Source organism: Crinia signifera, chromosome 1 (genome assembly GCF_055691185.1).
Source record: "Crinia signifera chromosome 1, ASM5569118v1, whole genome shotgun sequence".
Lineage (NCBI taxonomy): Eukaryota > Metazoa > Chordata > Amphibia > Anura > Myobatrachidae > Crinia > Crinia signifera.
Genome location: NC_139217.1, coordinates 214945846 through 214968721, shown reverse-complemented (window position 1 = coordinate 214968721; position 22876 = coordinate 214945846). Strand labels below are relative to the sequence as shown.

Sequence of the window (22876 nt, the reverse complement as noted above, 5' to 3'; positions counted from 1 at the left end):
GACTGTTTTAAAAGTTTACTGACTCAGTCACAGATCCATCTGCACAAGTCTCTCAGCTGGGATGCCAGCATACTCCTTTTTGGTCAGGTTCCAATGGGCTCTCCCTTGCAATTTAACCCTTACAATCAAGGGCGTAACTACCATAGGTGCAAGTGGTGCAGCTGCTATGGGGCCCAGAGCTAAAGGGGGCCCATCTCTGCTGTCCAAGTAATATGTTTTACATACATTTATCACCATCAGTTAAATAGGGGGCCCCTTACAAACTTTTGCTATGGGGCCGATGAATGTCTAGGTATGCCTCTGCTTACAATACTCAATGACTAATGTTTATTATTTATAACTTATGTTATTATTGATTATACTCTTTGTTGTTTACCCTCCTATATCTTTAATTATTGTTTATATTTTTATATTTTACTCATATAAAATTTGTCATTTTAAAGTGTGTCCTGTTCTCATTGTGCACAGCGTGAGTTTATTATATACCCAATGATTAGCGCAGAGTACACCAAACCCTTCTTTCTCTACTGTTGTTAGAGCCTAGCAAGTGCTTTACTCTTGCAGCAATTTAAGGGGTTAACACTTTTAACTTTTCAGGTATTAAACCTACAGTATATATATATTTTTTCTTTAAAATAGCGCCAAGTCTCTCTAGAGGAGTGGTTCTACCACCCTTATAGAGAATTTTCCAGTGGGCCAATGTCAAATTCCATTTTTAGCTACAAACTGATGACTGATGTATATGTAGTTCCACAGACAGAAAGTGTCTCTCATTACATGGCAATCATTCAACTTTGTGCTCTGAAATATATTATTTTATCTCTTGCTTATTTCCACCTTTCCCTCTGCAAATTATTTTCTTTCTGTGTTTTATCTTCTCTCTGCTGTCTTCCAAAATCTTCTAAATATATGCAACTTGTTTAATTTGTCCTACACTCTGTGAGAGAACATGGGGAGGGGACATCCCCTTTAACTTGCCAAGGATTGTTCTAAATAGGAGAAATTCAAAACTCAAAAGGTATGGTAATATTGTAAGTAATAAACCAAATGTTGGATGTCCTTCTCCCCAAAACATTTGTGGGACGAATATTAACTCCAATGTAGTCAAAAGGGACTGTGATACTTTGCACTTACCTTTAGCTGCTTGTGGGTTACATTTTGAGGTGATTTACATTTTGCTGAATTTGAATAATTGGGTTTTTAATCTGTATAGTTTTTTATTAGTAGAATTATCCTTTTCTTCCATTACTTTGTTTTTGGGGATGGGGGTGGGTGGAAATGTGCTTTCCCTATTTTTTTAATAATGGACAAATAGTTTCTTTTGTAAGCGATCAGAAAGATTAAGGAAAAATATATAAAAAGAAAAAAATAAACTCAGATTTTCTCTTCATTCTTGAAACAGTAGAGAAAGGAAGATTTGTCTGTGATTTGTGCACCTGCGTATATGGATTTAGAGCTTGAATGTGTTCTGTGTGTATATGCGTGACAATATTACAGTGGGAGCCACTGCCATCTTTCTCTATAATAGGATTAAGTGAGTAATTGGATTACTCTGCTAATCACCTACTCTATTGTTCTATGTATTGTATTGCAGCTGAGAACAATAGGATAGCCATGGCTAGCCATCCTGAGCCATGGCCTAAGCAAGAATGATGAGATGTGCTCCTACTGTATGTCCGAATGCAAATACATTGGCAACATTTTAACAAATTACAATGTCCTTACTATGATAAGAAAAACTTTGCTTTATTGGATGTTATCATATGACAGATTTGTGTGCTGACAGTGCTGCTGTTGTTCCAAGTACCCATAGACAATTAATCCATTGGGGCATATTGAATTACCTGCAGGATTTTGTAGGCAAAAGATTTAGAAAATCCTATGACTAATTTTGAATTACCTGTGGTATCCAATTTATAAAAGAAAATAGTTTTTGATTTTTTTAAACCAAAATCCTGCAGGGGGGGATAGAAGAAAAAAACATCACCTGTTCCGACTGGTCTGGTCTCTGCTTTGACCAGCTTCTGCACACTTGCTGCATTGTTCTGCACTTCTGTTCAGACAGAGGTAAGTAATTGCACAGAACACTGGGATCACAAACACTAGACACACTTGACAGGGTCACTGTGTCACTCAAACATGATGGGGTTACCACATGTCAGTGGGTCACTAACAAGGGGTCTCTCACACACACACACACACACACACACACACACACACACACACACACACACACACACACACTAACTGAGGTCTCACTATGGGCCAGATGCACTAAGCTTCAAAAGTGATAAAATGGAGAGTGATAAGCAAGCAACCAATCAGCTCCTGCCTGACATCTTTCAAACACAGTCTGTGACATGGCAGATAGGAGCTGATTGGCTGGCTGTTTTAGTGTTAGTGCATCTGGCCCAAAAACAGGAATCACACATGCTGGAGAAGTGTTAAATAAGAACAGCACTGCCAGAAGGTGAGTAATTATTGGACTTATTAAGGAAATTGGATGCTTCCAGTTGCTTACTTATTAACCCCTTCCTGACACAGCCAGTTTTTGCCTTCCTGACAGAGCCATTTTTTTCAAATCTGACATGTTTCACTTAAGTGGGGATAACTTTTTTTTGCTTTTACTTATCCCAGTGATTTTGAGATTGTTTTCTCGTGACACATTGTACTTCAAGTTAGTGGTAAATTTGGGTCGATACAGTCTGTGTTTTTTTGTGAAAAATACCAAAATGTCGTGAAAAAATGGAAAATTTTGCAATTTGCAAAATGTCACATTTTCTGCTTGAGAGACAAATAAACATACCACTCAAAATAGTTAATAACTAACAAAGACCATATGTCTACTTTATGTTGCCATCATTATTTCAACCTCCTTTTCATTTTTTTGGACACTAGGAGGCTTCAAATATGAATAGCAAATTCTCAAATTTTCAGGAAAATTTCAAACACTGATTTTTTTAGGGACCAGTTCAGTTCTGATGTGACTTTGAGGGACTTGTATGTGAGACACCCCCATAAATGATGCCATTTCAAAAACTGCACCCCTCACAGTATTCAAAACAGCATTTTGGAAGTTTGTTAACCCTTTAGGTGTTTCACAGGAATTAAAACAAAGTGTAGGTGAAATTTCAAAATTTCTTTTTTTTTGCAGAGTTTCAATTTTAATACATTTTTCTAACGAATACAGTAGATTTTACTAGAGAAATGTGACTAAAAATTGATTCCCCCAATTCTTTTGTTTTCATAAATATCCTATATGTGGCCCTAGTATGCACGTTGACCAAACCACAGGCTTCATAATAGAAGGAGCACCTACTTGATTTTGGAGCCTCCTTTTTATGAGATTATTTTTTAGGCACCATGTAGGTTTCTAGGCACCATAAGTGCTCAAAGTTAGGAACCTCCCCCACAAGTCACCCCATTTTGCAAACTACACCCTTCAGGGAATTCATTTAGGGGTATAGTGTACATTTCAAACCCCCAGGGGTTTCACCAATTTTGATACAACTGGGCTGTGAAAATGAAAAAATTTAATTTTTCATTTTCACAGCTCAGTTGTATCAAAATTGGTGAAACCCCTGGGGGTTTGAAATGTACACTATACCCCCTGATGAATTCCCTGAAGGGTGTAGTTTGCAAAATGGGGTCACTTGTGGGGGGGTTCCACTGTATGGGTGCTTCAGGGGTCATTCAACCAGAATCTGTGCTGCAAAATCCAAAAATCACTCCTTCCCTTCTGAGTCCGGCCATGCACCCAACTGGTATTTTTTGGTCACATGTGAGGCATTGCCATGCTCAGGAGAAATTGGGGCACAGATTTTGGGGTGCTTTGTCTCCTTCATTCCTTGTGAAAATGAAAAATTTTGAGCCAGATCTGCATTTTTGTGTAAAAAAATGTAATTTTTTACACAAAAATGCAGTTCTGGCTCAAAATTTTTCATTTTCGCAAGGAATGAAGGAGACAAAGCACCCCAAAATCTGTGCCCCAATTTCTCCCGAGTACGGCAATGCCTCATATGTGACCCAAAAATACCATTTGGGTGCATGGCAGGACTCAGAAGGGAAGGAGTGATTTTTGGAGGTGGAATGAAAGGTGGGTGCTATGTCGCATTAGCAAGACCCCCGAAGCACCAATACAGTGGAACCCCCCACATGTGACCCCATTTTGCTCACCAGCTTTGGGAGGGGGGCTGGCGCTGCGGCTGGTGGGGGGGTGGGAGGGGTGCTGGCGCTGCGGCAGCCGGGTGGGTGGGAGGGGGGGCTGCCGGGTGGGAGGGGGGGGGGGGGCTGGCGATCGGTGGTGATCGGTGCTGTACTTAACAGCACCGATCACTGTATATATATATATATATATATGTGTGTGTGTATATATATATATGTGTATATATATATATATATATATACACACATATATATATATATATGTGTATATATATATATATATACATATATACACATATATATATATATATATAGGGTCCTATCTAACAGGGGACCCCCTCAGGGTTGCTGCTTAACTAAATTCACTGAGCGCATTGTGTGGCCTTCTTTTTCTCGATATATATATCTATATATATATTTATATATATATATATAGGTCATATAAATGAATTTATAGCCAAAATCAAATATTTAACTGTGCTGCTGCTGGCGGGGGGGTGGGAGGGGGGCTGGCGCTGCGGCTGCTGGCTGGGTGGGAGGGAGGGCTGGAGGGAGGCTGCCGGGAGGGAGGGCGGGCTGCCGGGCGGGTGGGAGAGCGGTTTGCCGCTCGGTGGTGATCGGTGCTGTACTTAACAGCACCGATCACCACCGATCTCTGTGTTACCGAGCGGCTTAGCCGCCGGTAACACAGAAAACGCTGCAATTGGCTGTTCACTTTTGAACAGCCAATCGCAGCGATCGCCGACCGGGGGGGGCACCCCTGCCCCCCCTGGGCGGCGAGGGGGGATGTCTGCTGTCAGGGACAGCAGACATCTCCAAACTGTCACCGCGTCTATAGACGCGGTGACAGTTTAAAGCCATGACGTATATATACGTCATGTGTCGGGAAGTCCTTCCCGACCATGACGTATATATACGTCAAATGTCGGGAAGGGGTTAAGGGAATAATGAGGGGTTACACAGAACAAGTCCCCTCACATTTTAGGAAAAATCTGGGTACTTATGTATTATCTGGGCTCCCATGTTAAATGCACCCCATTTTTTCATACCCCTACTATCCAACTACGCATGGAGTTGATTTTATATAGTGTGGCGAGCGCAGCGAGCCACCGTGCCCGAAGCGTGCGAGCGCAGCGAGCCCCGCGAGGGGACGCGGTCTCATAAGAAAAACGGGAGCCCAGATATTACACAAGTACCGTTTTTCTCACAGCTGTAGGCTTTTACTTATTAAATTGAAGGATGAAAAATAAACCAGAGTGATTTCAGTAGAAATCCCGGTACTTATGTATTATCTGGGCTCCCATGTTAAATGCACCCCATTTTTTCATACCCCTACTATCCAACTACGCATGGAGTTGACTTTATATAGTGTGGCGAGCGCAGCAAGCCACCGTGCCCGAAGCGTGGCGAGCGCAGCGAGCCTCGCAAGTGGACGCGGTCTCATAAGAAAAACGGGAGCCCAGATATTACATAAGTACCAGAAAAACTCCTTAACACTTAAAATAAGTTAACAAATGAATATGAATAATTAATTCAGATTTATTTTTATATAAAGTAGTTTCAGTAAGTTGTCGGCAACAAATAATAAGCAGCAGGATCATCATATGAACATGTGTATGGAAAGATTCATAATATAATTACAGTACAGTATTTACAGGCATAACAAATTAATGGACTCCGGGACATTTTCTTGGCGATTTCAGCAGCGCTCCTGCCACTACTGCTGGACTCTGGAGAGTAACTATAAGAAAAATGGGTGCATCGTGTGCGGTGTGGGCCCCCCTGGGACTCAGGCCCAGTGTGCATTGTGCACACTGCAATCATTATAAATACACCACTGGTGGGTACACATGTGCCTTACATTTGGGCCTGTGTGCAAAGGTTACATTTTGCTTTGAATGAGATGAGGTATTATGAGGTATTATACACGGTCCGTTAATCGGATCCGTTGTGTGCTTAAACAGCACACATCAGATTGGATCGCATCCCTAGTGCATGCAGTGTGCATGCACTACGATCCGATGTATAGCTAGTACAAAAAGTATGTGCAGCACATACTTTTTGTACCGCGGGAGCGCGCATCGCATAGTACAAAATGAAACCATACACAACGGACCGTGTATGGGCTCCTTTAGAGGGTCAAAAATAAAGCATATTCACAAGAGACTTCTGACTAGCAAATGGTAACAGAGCATAATCTCTGGAGGCACCATCTTAGAGGTAGTATAAACTATATCCTGCCATCAACATGCCTTTGCCAACTTCACTGCAACTTAGCATTAGGGCCTAGGGCAGGGGCAAATGCAGGATTTGCTGAAGGGGGTTTCTCTTGTGCACTCCTGAAAAGGGGACGTGACCTTGGCATAATGGGGCGTTGCTGTGTGTTAACGCCACAACCTCATCCCTATTTGCATTCACTGTGGGGACATACTGTATATTCTGTGTGTAGATACATATATATCTCTACACACACACATATACTGTCTGTATGTATGTATACAGATGCAGTACGGCTCATCCTGGCCAGCGCCATATCGATGGTGAGAAGGGGACGCGCGCGCACGAGAGGCACGCACGTCCCCTTCCGACAGCGCTTCCATTCGTTCCCCCGGGTCCCCGCTGGCTTGCCGCCGGTAACCCGGGGTCCCCGCCGCCTGCCCGCAACCCCCCTAACCCTGTCTGTTTCCCTGAGGCGGAGACGGACAGGGTTTCCGTCGCGCTGGCGACGGAGACTGAGACGCACGTGCACATGATTGCACATCCCATGATTTATTGGGCTTTTAAGGGGCGTAGCCTAATGACGGAGGGGTGGGGCGTGAATCACGGTTGGGAGGGGGGGGTCCTGGGTACTCAGACCCCCCTCCCCTCCTGAGTGCTCTAATGTAGGGGGTTGGTTAGGGTTAGGCTGCAGGGGGAGGGATTTGGATAAGAGTAGCGTACACAGTCACCACTGGTTCTGCTTCATCCGTTGACTATTCTATAGTTCTCCCCCTGCTGACCACCTGTCCACAAGATATTGCTAGTGCACCAGCATTACTGTCTCTTAACATTCTAATCATGTTGACATTACATAAATGTTAACATTGAGGTAGAAGAGACTCCGCATTGATTTAGTCCACAATAAGTTATATACATATCAGATTCGTCTGACCACCAACAATTTTTTGTTTGTATTGTTATATGAGTAAGGATATGATGTTTGAAACCACAGACATGGTTTTAATGTATATCAATAAAAATTAAATATTTTAAATAAAAAAATTTTTTCAAAGAGTGGCGGGTGGGGAGTTTGACTGGGGCAGTACACCTGTCAAACCGTAATGCAGGTGTCCTAAGGCGAGCTCAGGGAGGACAGAAACCTTCCGTGGAGCAAAAGGGCAAAGAGAGTCTTCTTTTTTTCTTCTCTCGTCAACATCTTAACATTCTTTCTTCTCCCTTCAATCAATGTTAACATGTTGACTGCTAACATGGTCAATGTTGACATGCTCGATGGGTTTGTTTACCCTCCGGGGGGGGGACGCCGCCAACATTTTCGGCAGGGGGGGCGCTGATTTAATAGTTACGCCACTGTTCCAAGGGGATGCAAGTTTACAGATGTTGCCTGCAGCAACAATGTGTTGATAGATGATTTCATGTGTAAACAAAAATAGACCAGTTATTCCAGTAAAATCGGAACTGCCTTCCAAAGAAGCCTGCATGAGTGTCAGTTTTGCATATATTAATGGTTTGTCTTTACATTTACATTCCAGACTGGCATTCTTGACAATTGCGGTGTTGTTCTGCATTTTATTACATTGCTTTATAAACGATCTTGGTTAAGTGATAGAAATACTGATAAAAGGAATTTGTCTTTCCTTAATGATTATCTAGCCATGAAGATGAGGAAGTACTACTATTACATTCATACACAAGTCAAGATCATGAATGCTACTGTACAACTCTGTTTCATTGTGTAGCAAATAATTTTCTAAAGCTCACATACAATGTAAATCAACTGTGTGTGATTTATTATTTAAAATACAAAGCTTTTGATCACTTTTAGCATAGAGATTGTAAAAATAGAAGCTAAATCAGTAGAATATGAAGATGTCTTGTATCTCTGTATATCTCTACTAGGCCTATATAAACGTCCTTGGGCAGAACAATACTAGAGCTATAAATGTTATCACATGGCAGTGATTTTCTGTTCCTCGTTTTCTTTTGCTACCCACTGCCCCATAGACTTCTGGTTCTCTGTTTTTTCTTTGTTATAATCAGCTTCTTCTTCAAGTGCTTCATTATCATAGATGTTCATGTTAACCCTGCAAGATAGATAAATTATAATGGATACACAAAACATACCTTAATTCATACACAGATAAGACTGCCAAGTTATCAGATAGACACTAAAGGCTCATCCACACTGGGCAATTCTGAGCTGAAAGCAGCTCACCTTTACCGTTTGAGCTGATTTTAGCTCAAAAGTCACAGAGTGTGTATGGTCTGGGGATGAGCGGTGAGTGCAGTTCAGCGCTTGCACATCATCGCCAGCCGCCACCGCTCATCTGTGGATATAACCAGCAGCTGAGCAGTGGAGTGGACGATTTTCAAAATCATCCTGCTATGGAAAGTCATCCACCCTCAGAGTAAATTGCTTGGACTGGCGAAACTTCCAACACGTAACACGTCCAACAGGAATCAAATTAGCAATTCAATTTCAATTTATTAATCGTCATCAGGCATAACACATACAATCATTTACTCACCTTATATCCCCACCGTATTACACGTGAATGCCGACAGGATGACCCGGAAGTCTGCGGCACAAGCCGTGCTGTCGCATCACATCCAGACCTGTTACCCTGGCAACGCGGCACTGACACCAATGCTGTAACCAGGATACCAGACTTAGATAGTAACTGCAGACACCCAGCGTGACCCGAGAGAACCGGCATCATTCAAATCGGACATAGACAATTAGTGATCAGGCTAGATGGACACAAGAGGATTGATTACGTCATTACAAAAAAAGTACCAATTCAAATGTACAAAATATGTAATACTCAATACATTATATAATATATTAGCATAAATACAGCAAGCATTAATACAGATGTAAGTAAGTTTATAAAGAAAGCATGTAAACCCAATTATCATTTAATCCATTAGGCATCACAGTGTTCAGCCTAAAAATCCAGCGTGACTCACATTTAAGCACGGCTAATGACCTATTTCCTCCCCGTTGCCGGGGGGGGGGGGGGGCACATGGTCAATGATCATATACCTCGAATTTTCCATATCGTGGCCAGCCTGGGCAAAATTCCTAGCCACAGGCTGGTCCCTCATGCCAGATAGCAAAGCAGCATGTATGGCCGCACGATGCCCTGCCATCCGGATCCTTAATGTGCAATCCGATTTACCAACATAATGGAGCCCGCAAGGGCAAGAAATAAGATATACAATATAACGTGTAGTACAGGTAACCCTCTATCTAATGATATATCTTTTTCCTCTGAAGGGATGACAGAAACTGTCACTGACAGTGAGACTACGGCAAGTAATACAATTCAGGCACCTGTAGAATCCGTTACATCAGCCCAAAAATGGGGCAGATGCAGGTGTGGAGGAAGATATTGGGAGAGAGGTAATGTCAGTGCGGACCACCCAATCTCCCACATTTCTACCTCGTGTGTAACAGGGCATCAGGGTTGTATTAGCGAGTCCTAAGTCCCTGTCAGTACTCAACAATGGCCAATGACGTCTGGCCGTGTTGATAATGTGACCAGTAGCTGGGCTATAATAATTAACCCATGGCATTCTTTTTTAACAAATCTGATTCTACTATTGTCTCTGATTCTCAGAATGTGTCGATTCCATTGCAGTTGCGATCCATTGAGTAATAATGTATCCATTAAATCCTTTTCAAGGATCATGATGTTGGTATATATACTAAAGCTAATGTTGATACCTTTGATTGTGGTAATTTACCTTATGTGGAGCGTGAGACTCTGAGGAGTCTATCCAATAATCCTGAAATTATTATTATTCGCCCCGCCGATAAGGGCAGGGCAATAGTAATACAGAATTAATCCACATATAAGAGTGAAATTGATCGACAATTATCTGATCACACTGTATATCAGCCTTTAACCAGAGACCCTACTGCAGCTTTTACTTCTGTTCTTGTGTCTAGATTACAACGGGAGGGCATTATCAGTAAGGAGCTTGGTGAGGCACTGCTCCCTGCATGGCCGGTGACGCCGGTCATGTATACTGTACCTTGCCGAAAATACACAAACACGCCACTGTTCCCCCCTGCAGACCTTGTTTCAACATTGTGCTGTTTACCTATATGCCATGCTACAGCCTTGCATTGTCAAACAACCTAAATACCTTCTGGACACTACGTCCTTTCTCATTAAGATTCAGGCTGTCCAGGACATTCCGGTTAACAGCTATTTATGCAGTTTAGACGTATCCAGCCTCTATACTGTAATTCCTAATGACCATGGCATTCAGGCTGTCCAACAGCTCATCAGTACTAGTCCATTTTATGTTGGTCCTTCAGTGGAGTTTTTTGTGATCTTTTACAGATTGTATTGACCCATAATTATTTTATATATTGTGGGCGGTTCTTTTTACAGCGTGTGGGCTTTGCGATAGGGTCCATTGTGGCCCCATCGTACGCTAATGGCTTTATGTTTGCCGCTGAACACAACATTTTTTTCAACGGTCCCTATATATCTGGCATGATGAATTTTTAGGCCAGGTACATAGATGATATTTTTCTTATATGGACTAGCACAGACCAACAATTTAAAATTTTTATCGACAGGCATAACCAATCGTCTAGTCCTTTTAAAGTTATCCTTTACCATTGATCGTGAGAGGGTAAATTTTCTGTATGTCACTGTGGCTTTAAGCGAGGGGGTGGTGTCTACCTCTCTTTTCAGGAAGGACACAGACCACAATACTATACTACACTCAGCTAGTTTTCACCCTAACCTCTTAAGTTTGGTTTGCCTTTTTCTCAGTTTTTAAGAGCATGTCGTATTTGTAGTCCAGAGGATTGTTGTAGGCAAATTGATAATATGATTGGCAATTTTTTGATTCGGGGGTATGATCTTGATCTGTTCACGAAGGCTCCAAAGTTTATTGTCCACATTGATAGTACACAATTGCGCTTAATTGAGAGACAGACCTGTCACCAATCGATTCCTCCTTTTCCTCCTCAGTAATAATTTTATCTCAAAGGAATGGAGAGATCACCATAATGCAGTAACTTTTATTAACAATTAAGAAGGTTATTAAAACAGAGCAAGATTAAGGCAAATGAAGACTCTCACCATAAATTCTTGCCTACAAATATATGCAGACAAGAAAAGCATGAAGATGTTATCCCATATAACAGGCGTCCCTGGATGTGGGGATGTGGTGAGGGTCACAAAAGTCCTCCTCTGCTTCAGACAGCCTACAGGTTTCGTCACTGTAAAGTGTCTTTTTCAAGCCATGCCTTACAGTGTCGAAACCGGTCGGCTGTCTGAAGCGATTAATAAATCGAAACATTGCCAACTTAATTCCTGTTGGAAGTGTTACTGCTCCGTATTATCGAGTTCTGCTGTTGCTGCTTGGTTGTAGCGTGAGTATGATATATATACAACCTTATTGCCATAAGAGTCTACAGCTGGCACTGAGAAAGTATACCCTGTCATTGGGAGTGTGTTGCCTCTTGGAATTATATATATATATATATATATATATATATATATATATAAAGATGCACAGAGAAAAACCACACTCCACTTTATATCCAATTGGCTGGGTGCCAGATCCCATATTCAAGTTAAATATACACAGTATTCTCCATTAAGAGAAACGACATCTGCACACCAATGAACTTTTCGGTGTGTTACCACCTTTTTCAAGAGCACTCTTGCTCTTGAAAAAGGTGGTAACACACCAAAATGGTTATGGGACCAGCGTGGAGGTCCACGGGTATCATGCTGTTTGCCCGCTGAGGATAAGTGACCCACTGCTATTGTCTTTTTTTCAATATGTTGCCATGTGTTTTAAGATTTTTCTGAAACTGGACTTACAATTATATTCTTAAAATCACTTGAAAAGTTCATTGGTGTGCAGATGTCGTTTCTCTTAATGGAGAATACTGTGTATATATATATATATATATGTCTCGATTCGGCATGGGGCAGCACTCCAAAAGAAGACTCTTACAGCAGAATTTACAGAAATACAATGTTTCAGTTATATTGTAAATGATGTCAGGTGCAGAGCATAACAGAAAATGACATACCTTTATACCTAAACCACCATGTGCAGCATCCACAGCCGCGGCGGGACCTCCCACCCGACCTGCAGGGATGACTACATGTGTCGCCATTAGACAGCGGCACATAGAAGACGCTACCTTGTGACTATGGCAACAACCAAACTGTGTCACCTTGATAAACAAATAAGTTGTGCCGAGCGCTCTGCTGTACACACGTCTTGTTGTATTTATTTAAAAGTGAATTTCTATCCAAAGCCATAACTTTTTGGCAAAAAAATCGCACAAATCACATTTTCGCATCACATTAAATTTAACCCCATGTTTTAAGTGTTTGATAAGAAAAATAAACATTGTGGGCGAATTGTAATAGGTGGTGATTTTTGGTCATGTTTAAAAATCGCACCAAATCGCACCTTTGAAAATCGCATTTTTTGCCCGATTTTCACATATGTAATGAGATGCGAATTTGTGGCAAGAAAGCGTGATATAGTGCAATTTTTAGTCATGAAAATGTGCGATTTTCAGTCCAGAAAATGTGTGCATTTTAAGAAGTGCAATTTTGTTAAAAAAAAAAAATTACGTGGGGTCCCCCCTCCTGAGCATAACCAGCCCCAGGCTCAAAGCGCCAGTCCTGATTTCATAAAATCACAGGGACAAACAAGTTGGGGTTCCCTTGATTTTACAAAACCAGCACCAGGCTCAATGGTCGGTCCTGGTTCCCAAAATATGGGGCACAAAATGACCAGGGGTCCCCCGTATTTCAAGAACCAGCACTGGGCCCAACCTGTCAGCAGGGTAATGCCACAGCCGGGGGGAGACTTTTTATACAAGTCCCCTCCGAACAAAGCATTCATCCCTCTGACTGGTCAGCATGGGCAGGGGTCCTGGGGTAGGGGGGACAAATAGTTAAATAAATAAATATGCATACACACAGTTAAACTTTATTGCACACAGTATCCATTCATCCAATACTTACCTATGTTGCCACGAAGCATCAGTCCCCTTGTCCAGTAGTATACATGTGGGTACCTGTGGATAGAAAACATACTCACCAGCCATCTTCAGGGCATCTCCGGGACCCCTGCACTGCTGTAGTGATGATCCGGTGTTGTGTTTACTTCTCCGACCGGAACTTAGGCCCTCCCACCAGCCAATTATGGTCCGGAATTTCCCGATGCTGAATCGTCTTTTTGTATAAAAAGTGTCCCCGGCTGTGGCATTACCCAGCTGGATGGTTGGGACCGGTGCTGGTTCTTGAAATACGGGGGACGCCTAGTCATTTTGGCATGCGGTCATTTGGTCTACAGCAGGATGGTCGACAGTCATTAGGTCGACACTATTAGGTCGACATGGGAAAAGGTCAACATGGTTCTAGGTCGACATGGGGTTTTTCACTGTTTTTTGAGCCAACGTGTGCCGACAGGTGGTATTTCATGCCCTACCATCCACTAGGGCATGGTGGGAGAATAAAGTATTGGACCGAGCATAGCAGGGCACCATGTCCGAAGCATGGCGAGTGCAGCGAGCGATGCAAGGGGATGCGGTGCACTTTAAACTGTGTCATGTCGACTGTGTTGACATTTGGGTAAAAAAAAACTGTGAAAACCCCACGTCGACCTTTTGACTGTCGACCTAGACACTGTCGAACTAATGACCTGTCGATCCAATGACCTTACGACCCAGAACCATGTTGACCTAGACCCATGTCGACCTTTTCCCATGTCGACCTAATGATTGTCGACCATCATGCTCTAGAACAAATGATCCCAACTCGTCATTTTGTCCCCGTATTTTGGGAACCAGGACCGGCTCTTGAGCCTGGTGCTGGTTTTGTAAAATCAAGGGAACCCCAACTTGTTTGTCCCTGTCATTTTATGAAACCAAGAGCGGCTGGGGCTGGTTATGCTCAGGAGGGGGGACCCAACGCCGGTTTTTCCTGTTTTTTTGTATTTAACCCTTTTTTTGGACAGAACCTGGCGAATTTGACAGAACCATGCACAGATCATTGTGATCTGTGTCTGTCAAATTCGCCAGTCAGTCATTTGCGAGTTGGATACTTTATAATGGGAAAACATCTGGATGCGAATGGAAGTGTGACTAAAAATCGCCACTTCAAAATGTGCGATATCGCGTCAAAAAGTGTGATTTTTTTTTACCACATGTGCAATTTTTGGAAAAAGTGCGATTTCGGCCGTTTTTTACCATGGTAACCTTTCTGCAGTGCTGTTAGAGGCGTGTCCCGGCTGGTCAGGGAGCCTTTGGAGATAAGCGCAGGATTGATAGGCACTGGCAAAGTGCAAAACAATAGATACATATCAGTGTTGATTACATTACAATGTTAAAAGGCTATGTATTATCTGTAAAGTGCAAAAACTCTGAACATATGTGAGTGGTGAATAATCTGTGAAAAAAAATCCTTAGGTGAAATTTTTGTTTTGAAAAATCAGAGAATGCATGACTGTAAAAGATATATCTTAAAGTGCTATTATCTATATTGAATAAAAAGCTTGGGAGCGGTTTTCATTATGTCTGGGGTAAATATAACTAGACCATGGGTGACATTTATTACCGATCGATGTTGAGTTTTTGGTGATTTTTTTCGCAAAAACGTCTGTTTTCGCATTTTTTTCCAAATCGACTACTTAATGGGAGGCGATTTGCGGCATAAATCTCACTTTTTGATGCTAATTCGCACTTTCTGAAGTGGCGATTTCCAACATCGCATCCAGATGTTTTCCCATTGAAAAAGATACAAATCGCTGATTTAGTGGTTAGCGATTTGGAAATCGCCCGCAAAATGCAATTTTTTCCCCCCAAAAAATTAGACCAAGTAGAGGGTGGCGATTTCAGCTAAATCGCCAGCGTTTGAACGTGCAAATGGTTAAATCTGTCACAGGTGACCCACATAGCAATTACTAAGTCCCCTACATATACCCCAACATGATTATGGACAGCTGTGAGGGTGTTTGAGATGGAGATTTTGCAGAGTGGACTGGAGGTGCTAGTGTGTGAGCTGGGGCGTTTGGAGGATCTACGCAGGAGGGATGATGCAGCCCACCAGATCCAGGTACCCCGACCACTCCGTGCTTCTCGTCGGTACCGTGCTAGGGTGTACCTGGACTCCCTCTCTGATCAACAGGTGGTGGACATGTTTAGGTTGAACCGACAGAACCTGTTGAACGTATATGTGCAGGTGAGAGATGATTTGGACCCTTGTGGGGTGGCCAACTATGCAGTGTCTGGGCTGCAGAAATTAATGTGTGCCCTCCACTTGTTTGCCACAGGCTCCACTCCACTACACTGGGGGTGTCACAAGCCACTTTCTGTAAACATTTATCTCAGTTGTTAAATTCATTAAAGAAGTTGTGGCGCACATATATCACATTCCCACATTGTGAGTCAGAGTGGCAGGACCTGAAGGTGGCATTCTATCGGTTCTCAGTATTTCCAAATGTGCTGGGAGTCATAGACTGCACCCACATTGGGATTCGGGCCCCGCACGTGAGGGAGCATGTCTATGTGAATCGCAGGGGCAGACATTCCCTCAATGTGCAGGTGGTCTGCGATGCCAACCTCAGAATTCTCAGTGTGGTTGCAGGCTATCCCGGGAACTGCCATGATGCCTATATCCTGCGGCACTCAGCTCTCTGGGACCATTTCCACAACCACACCATGCCAGAAGGCTGGCTACTTGGTAAGTAACTTAGCACTGTTTACATGATGTTTGCTAACCTATGTCTTGCCCTTTAAGATCCATGTGTGTAACCTTATATTAAAGAGTCATTTTTGTTTTAATTGTTTATACCAGCCATAACAATATAGTCTGGCCTGCTACTATTATGTGCAAATTACCCACATGATATGTGACCACACAAATCCCTTTACATGTTAAGTGACTCAGGATATGGGTGTAATTCGTGGCTCATGACACCTCTGCGGAACCCACAAAGCCCTGCACAGCACCGCTACAATGCTGCACATATTGCTACCCGCAATGTAGCACCTTTGGGGTGCTGAAAAGCCGATTTCGGTGTTTGGACAGGTCAGCAGGTACACTGTTGTACAACCCATCCAAAGTTGTTTTGGTTGTCCAGGCTTGCTGCATGCTGCATAACATAGCTTTGGGTCAACCGAATTATGTGCAGGAAGCTCAAACTACTGATGTTGTAGTGCCAAGTAGGGGGGATGTGGTTCGTACACAGATGATACTTCAGCATTTCACAGGTAATTGTGGTGTGTAAAATGGATAGGAAAGGGGAACCTTTACCACACATACATTGTTTACCTTAAATATTTTTTCCCCCTGTACATTGGCCAGAATCAGACCTGCAATAATGCCCAACACCTGCAAGCTGCCACAACCCAGCATAGTTTATGCCTGGCAACACCCATGACACTGTAATGTAAGTACTGTAGTTCTTACTTGGTGGAAATGATTGAAAATGCTAATTAACATAGGGGTAATGGATGGAGCTGACATGGATCATTGATCTGAGGTGGTTGGAATTCACCAAAACAACTTGCGGCTACCTACAGTATGCACTGGCCAATGCTGATCCCCCTCAAATGTCATTATTTACTACAATTAATATGACAATTAAGCACACACAACCAAATGACCCGTCTGTGCTAAAATGGCACCATTTCAAAAGACGTCAAAGTACTGTCTGGGTAAACATTTCTAAATAATGACAACAAGGTTGCTGGCTGCAAATAATTTTTACTTGCGGAAAAATTTAGGCTTTGCCCATTGCATAGAAACATGACAGAATAACAATTACAGCATGACTGTAGAAGGATAGAACAGCACATGTTAAATGTAAATGCACACAACATTACTCATTTTTCCCTTGAGCACGGGTATTAGCACCCTTAACATTTGTGCCACATCCACTTCTAGTACGGATACTACAATGTGGGGGAGTAGTGGGGGACCCAGCCATGGGTGTGGAGGAGACACTACTACTTTGCGTAGATGTGGTTTGGTGCTGACCTAACAAACTAGTAGCACTGAGGCTGAGTTGAGTTTGTAGGGACATCAACGCAGTTGTTTGCCCATTAATAGCTTGGGTCTGTTCCACCATATTAGCATTTAGTGATTGGAAATTAATAGTTTGGCCCTGAATGGCTTGTCCAATCTCGGTAAAGCGTGTGTCTAATGTGGAGACAAGACAAATTTGTGTCCCTACATTAGCACGCACACTTTGGGAAATTTGTCTCATTTGTTGACCTATGTTACGCACATACCCCTTAATGGTTTCTAGTTGGGTGGTCTGCATCTCCATAAAAGAGATTTGTTCCCCTTTAAAGATATGGATGGATTGAGCCAACTCCTCCGCATTAGTGGGGTTGTTGGTGGCTGGAATGATTGGGGGCTGCTGGCTATGTGACTGCGTATAGGGGGCCACATTGACTGGGTGTGCTTTGTGTTGTGCAGGATCCAACGATGTCACCGGGTCCAGGATGATTTCACTCATGTCATCCATTGCTTGAATGGGATCAGTGGGTTCTGGCATCGGTTGTGAAGGTCCTACAATTGAGATAACAGTGGTAAGTATGCTATGCAGAATGCTGTTTTGTGGGTCATGGTAACTAAGTTGGAATGTTGAGGTCTCGCTCATGCATTGTGCATGCAGGGGGTGGTTTACTACTTATATCCCTGAACAATTATTGCTGTTGTGGTTTCTGAGTCCTTTGTATGGTGTTCATGCATCCAAACAATCATCATGTGGGGTCAGGTCATTTTTGAACGTAAACATTGTTAACTCTATCATCGGCCACTGCAATGTAATTTGATGTGACATCACATGATGTAGGCATAGTAGTCATATGCATGTGTTAGGCACTTTACATGGCTGACTACATATTATTTTTCCTTTGGATTTGGATCCTTGTAGAGCTGGCTGTGTTTTGGTACAGGCTACTGTGTTGGCGGCAGGCATGTGTGAAATATTATTTATTATTATTATAATTTTATTTATAAGGCGCCACAAGTGTTTCGCAGCGCCGTACAAAGGAACAATACAGGGAGACAAAGCTTGGCATAACATTGAATAAATAACAAAAATACAGTACAAATAAAGAGCGCCACAGATCAATACACATTACAGCTTAAATGTATGTAGTGAGGACTCAATCAACATACAACTAGAGGTTTGAGGCCAATGATGGAGATGAGTATGCACAAAGATGGTCACTGAGTGTTGGAGTATAGGAGAGCTGTGAGTGAAATGTAAAGAGAAGTGGGCTTTGACAACAGGAGGGAAGAGGGCCCTGCTCCATGGAGCTTACAATCTAGTAATGTGCAATATCTTTGTGTAACAGTATGATATCTCACCTGCAGACTGGACATTGGGAACAATCGGATGTGGCTGATGGCGCACAACAGCTGGCTGGGACTCCATAGATGCTGCTGTTTGAAAGAGGAAGACATTTTGCAGTGTTAACATTGGCACCTAACTGGCACTATTACAAAAATGTGGATAAAAAATTAAAACCAAGCCATAGTTCTCTTTTGATATGCTTAAATAAGGGTTTTGCAGTATTTGAGCTTAAAAGCTCATTTAAGTATTAGGACAGTGCAGGATCTTTGTCCTCCATTTGGTACAAACAGGAAAGAGCATCAGGTTACACATGTAAAAGTGACCGTAAAGTGCTTGTCCAACTACCCAGAGGATTGATGTGGATTAACAAGCATCTACACTGCAGGCCTACAGTGATAAGGACAGCACACATTAATTGGTTTTGTGGAACTACATAACCCAGCAAAATGCCCAGTCCATTAATTAGCAACCCAAGCTAGAAACATGTGTTTTTGCTGGGATATGTAGTTCCATAGAAACAAATCAATCGGACACATAAACCATTCCACCATAATTGCATGCGCACATGACATAGCAAAATGTGTAGTTGACATGTGTGGACACTTACCAGTTGGCGGTGGAGTGGGGGGCCTGTCTGTGTTGGCAATGTGAATGCCGGGAAGCAACTCCGGTGGGATAATTCTGTGAAGCAGCCTCTCATAGGCCTTAAAGCGGACTTCCTGCCTAGGTCCACCTCCTGTGCGACAGGCCTCTTTCTTCTCCAGGGCAAGCTTGGCTTTGAGGAGGCGCTTGATGTCATTATATCGCTTCTTGACGTTGCGCACACTCCTCTTGTGTGTGCTGACTGCATTGACCACGAAGGTTATATTGTCCCACATCCCCTTCTTCCTTGCCGCACTTGTGCGGTGATGGTGAGGACCAAGCAGGCGGTCATACAGGGGCAAGAGTGCACGCACCAGGGCGATATTCTCCTCATATGAGAACCTGACTTTCCTCCCACTAGCTGTACGAGCTGCAGCATCCTCCTCCTCCACATTTTCAGGGTCACCCTCCTCCTGTCCTGCTTCTTCCCCCAGCACCTTCAAGTCTGCTTCATCTTCCTCCTGCAGAGGCCAGTCCACCTCAGAATAATCTCCCTCCTGCAGCTCCTCCTCTGTGTGCCTGGCACTCTGTTCCTCCTGTGAGGACACATGGCTTGTGCCTGCTTCCTCCTCCTCCTCCTCCTCCATAGCCACCTGGTCAGCTTCCACCATGTGGCCTCTCCCTGGCGCAGCTCTTCTTGGGAGCATGCTGGCTCTTCAGGGCCGGTGCAAGGCACCGGAGCGCCCCAGGCGAGTCGGGGTGGGGGCGCCCCGGTGCCGGGCGGGGGGGGGGGGGGTCTTGGTTGGTACCTGCGTAAAAAAAACTTCTGTCCCCGGCGTCCCTGCTGAGTGCTGGTGTAGGGGTGTCCGTGCCGCCGGGGGAGCCTGCGGCGCTGTTATCGTGTATACGCTTGTCGCGCCCGGCGGGGTCCCTACAGAGCATAGAAAATAACGCCGCGCGCATAGCGCTAGTTATTTTCTATGCACTGTAGGGACCCCGCCGGGCGCGACAAGCGTATACACGATAACAGCGCCGCAGGCTCCCCCGGCGGCACGGACACCCCTACACCAGCACTCAGCAGGGACGCCGGGGACAGAAGTTTTTTTTACGCAGGTACCACAGTGCAGGGGGTGAGGGGCGAACTGCCGCCCTCCAGGTGCCGGCGCCCTAGGCAAATGCCTAGAGCTGCCTAGTGGTGGCGCCGGCCCTGTGGCTCTTCCTGTCCTGCCTCTGACAGTACTGCCTCTCACTCCCCTACCTCTCCCAGTGGTTGGGGTATTTGGGCCCAAGCTGGCTGTCCCTCTGCCTCCTCTGCACCTTAGCACTCCTCCTCTCCTCTCCATGTCAAACGCCTTACTCCCTTTCAAAGGGTAAAACGGTGCCTGCGCCCCTTTATATAGGGGGTGTGATGCGTATTGCAAGGGACTAAGGTGGGCCAATAGGTTTGCATGTTGTATGGGCTGATCAGGTGTATTCGTGTAAATCGCATTCCGGTTGGCCGCAAATACACACATGACCTAACCCGGAAATCGCGTATTACATCGGCTCAATTCGCACCATATCGCCATTTATCGCCATATATCGCACTTTTTATGTGGCATTATGCCAGCCATTAAATACGCGATTTCTGACAAAATGCGATTTAAAAAAACGTCAATATAGGGCGGTTTGAGAAAAAATTGCATTTTGCCAAAAACGGTAAACACAATAAATCTCGCCCGATATGTCTAGTGGTGATAGTTTATCATGTATTCCTACATATATGTCTCAGCAACATTGTGTATTCTAATATGTAGACCACTTTCAGTGCCTTTTACCAAAACATGGTATACACAGTAAAGGATCACTGTGGCAAATACAGTAAAGGATCACTGTTTACTAACAAGAGCCGGGAGTGACGTTCTTTTTTGCTTATTGGTGTTTATGTACCAGAGAGTTTCTCTGGGTGAATGGGCACCTGGGCCAAGTAAGAGCAGTCAGCCAGAGGTGGCAGGCAGTGCCGGACCCCCACACAGACTATATATATATATATATATATATATATATATATATATATTTGCAGAAGAAAAACAACAATGAGCGCTATACTTTTTCACCACATGTTAATAGTCCAGTTTTTAAAGTCCTTTTGAATTTTGCAAAAAGGATTGGGGAAAGCACCAGAGTCCGTTCTAGGACCCGCAACCAATTTTTCAGGCCCAGGAGGAGAAAACCTCTGGAACCCACAGAGATGGAAATCTATTGGAGAATGGAGGAAAAACAGCGCTTCATGGTGCTTAAGTCGGAGTTTTAATTAGGACAATAAAAATATCCAGGGTACAATTCAGAATAGCCCCGTACCAAGATTATGCACTCTATTCAAGGCGGCTTATAGCAACACTTGGGGCCAAATGTAATAGGGTGAGAGTTTCAGAAAGTGAGAGATTTTGGGAGAGTTTGCCCATGTTTTTTAAAGCAGCAATCAATTAAACTGCAAAACCAGGTTGATTTTGCCATGTAATTGATTGCTGCTTTAAAAAACATGGGAAAACTCTCCCAAAATCTCTCACATTCTGAAACTCTCACCCTATTACATTTGGCCCCTGGTGTCTTATGACTCAATCACAGAAGTGTCATGGTTGAACGATGTGATCACATCCATCGATGGTACGTGATCAAAGCTCCTTCACATATATACAGACGGGCTATTTACAAGGTGTACATCCGCAATGTACACCTTGTAAATAGCCCGTCTGGTGTCATTAGACACCAAGTGTTGCTATAAGCCGCCTTGAATAGGAACACTCTCCGATATGGGCGCTGCTAGAAGTCGCCCACAGTGGGAGTACCTCACTGAGCACGGCTGTTCTGATTGACAGCTAGTACTATAAAAACCAAGGGAGCGGATGTAGTAGCCACGCCCTCTGATGAAGTCTTTGTGACGAAATCGCTCCTGTTACCTGCCTCCCAGACATGTTCTCCGACTGTGGCTTCTCGTTCCCCGTCCTGCAATCCAGCGTGGCGGCGCACTGATAGAGGTCCAACGGGTCCATCGATGGTTATGTTAACAGTCTATGCCTGTGTTGTGCTTATTCAAAACCGTGTGGTATCCAGTCCACAGAGTGCATAATCTTGGTACGGGGCTATTCTGAATTGTACCATGGATATTTTTATTGTCCTAATTAAAACTCAGTTTAATGCACCATGAAGCGCTGTTTTTCCTCCATTCTCCAATATATATGCCTATGTGGGCTGGCTGGTTGTCTGCTAACGTATCCCCCGGTCGCTGATTGCGGAGGTGACGCCAATGTTGCCTAGCAACAGGCCTGTCGCGGCATGCTGATGTCATCAGGCATTGCCCCATACAGGTGTTCGGTGCACTCTGCAATTAGTGGCGTGGTGGGCGTCGGATGCAGCGCCGGGACTCCTATTGTGCCTATACTCTACACATTGCCGAAAGTACATAAAAGCATGAACAACCCCCCTGGTCGACCGATTATATCGGCCAGGGGGGAGTTTATACCAACCTGTTTCACAATTACTAGATGCTTTGGTACAACCA

At 43.7% G+C, this 22876-nt stretch overlaps 1 protein-coding gene and 1 long non-coding RNA gene across 3 annotated transcripts in view; one reads left to right on the top strand and one right to left on the bottom strand.

Annotated features, from left to right (window-relative positions):
• Positions 1-8039: 8039 nt before the first annotated feature.
• The window catches only part of SMIM24 (small integral membrane protein 24), an 80452-nt gene continuing 65615 nt past the window's right edge, over positions 8040-22876 (bottom strand). For both annotated transcript variants that reach the window (XM_083179253.1, XM_083179254.1), the window contains exon 4: positions 8040-8465. In XM_083179253.1, the coding sequence (XP_083035379.1) occupies positions 8330-8465 (136 nt within the window). In that variant the 3' untranslated portion in view covers positions 8040-8329. The remainder of the gene's footprint in view (positions 8466-22876) is intronic.
• Positions 14367-19069, top strand: LOC146068729 (uncharacterized). Its single transcript, XR_014472964.1, has 3 exons — positions 14367-16833; positions 17868-17980; positions 18774-19069. It is a non-coding gene; the product is annotated as an uncharacterized LOC146068729 (long non-coding RNA).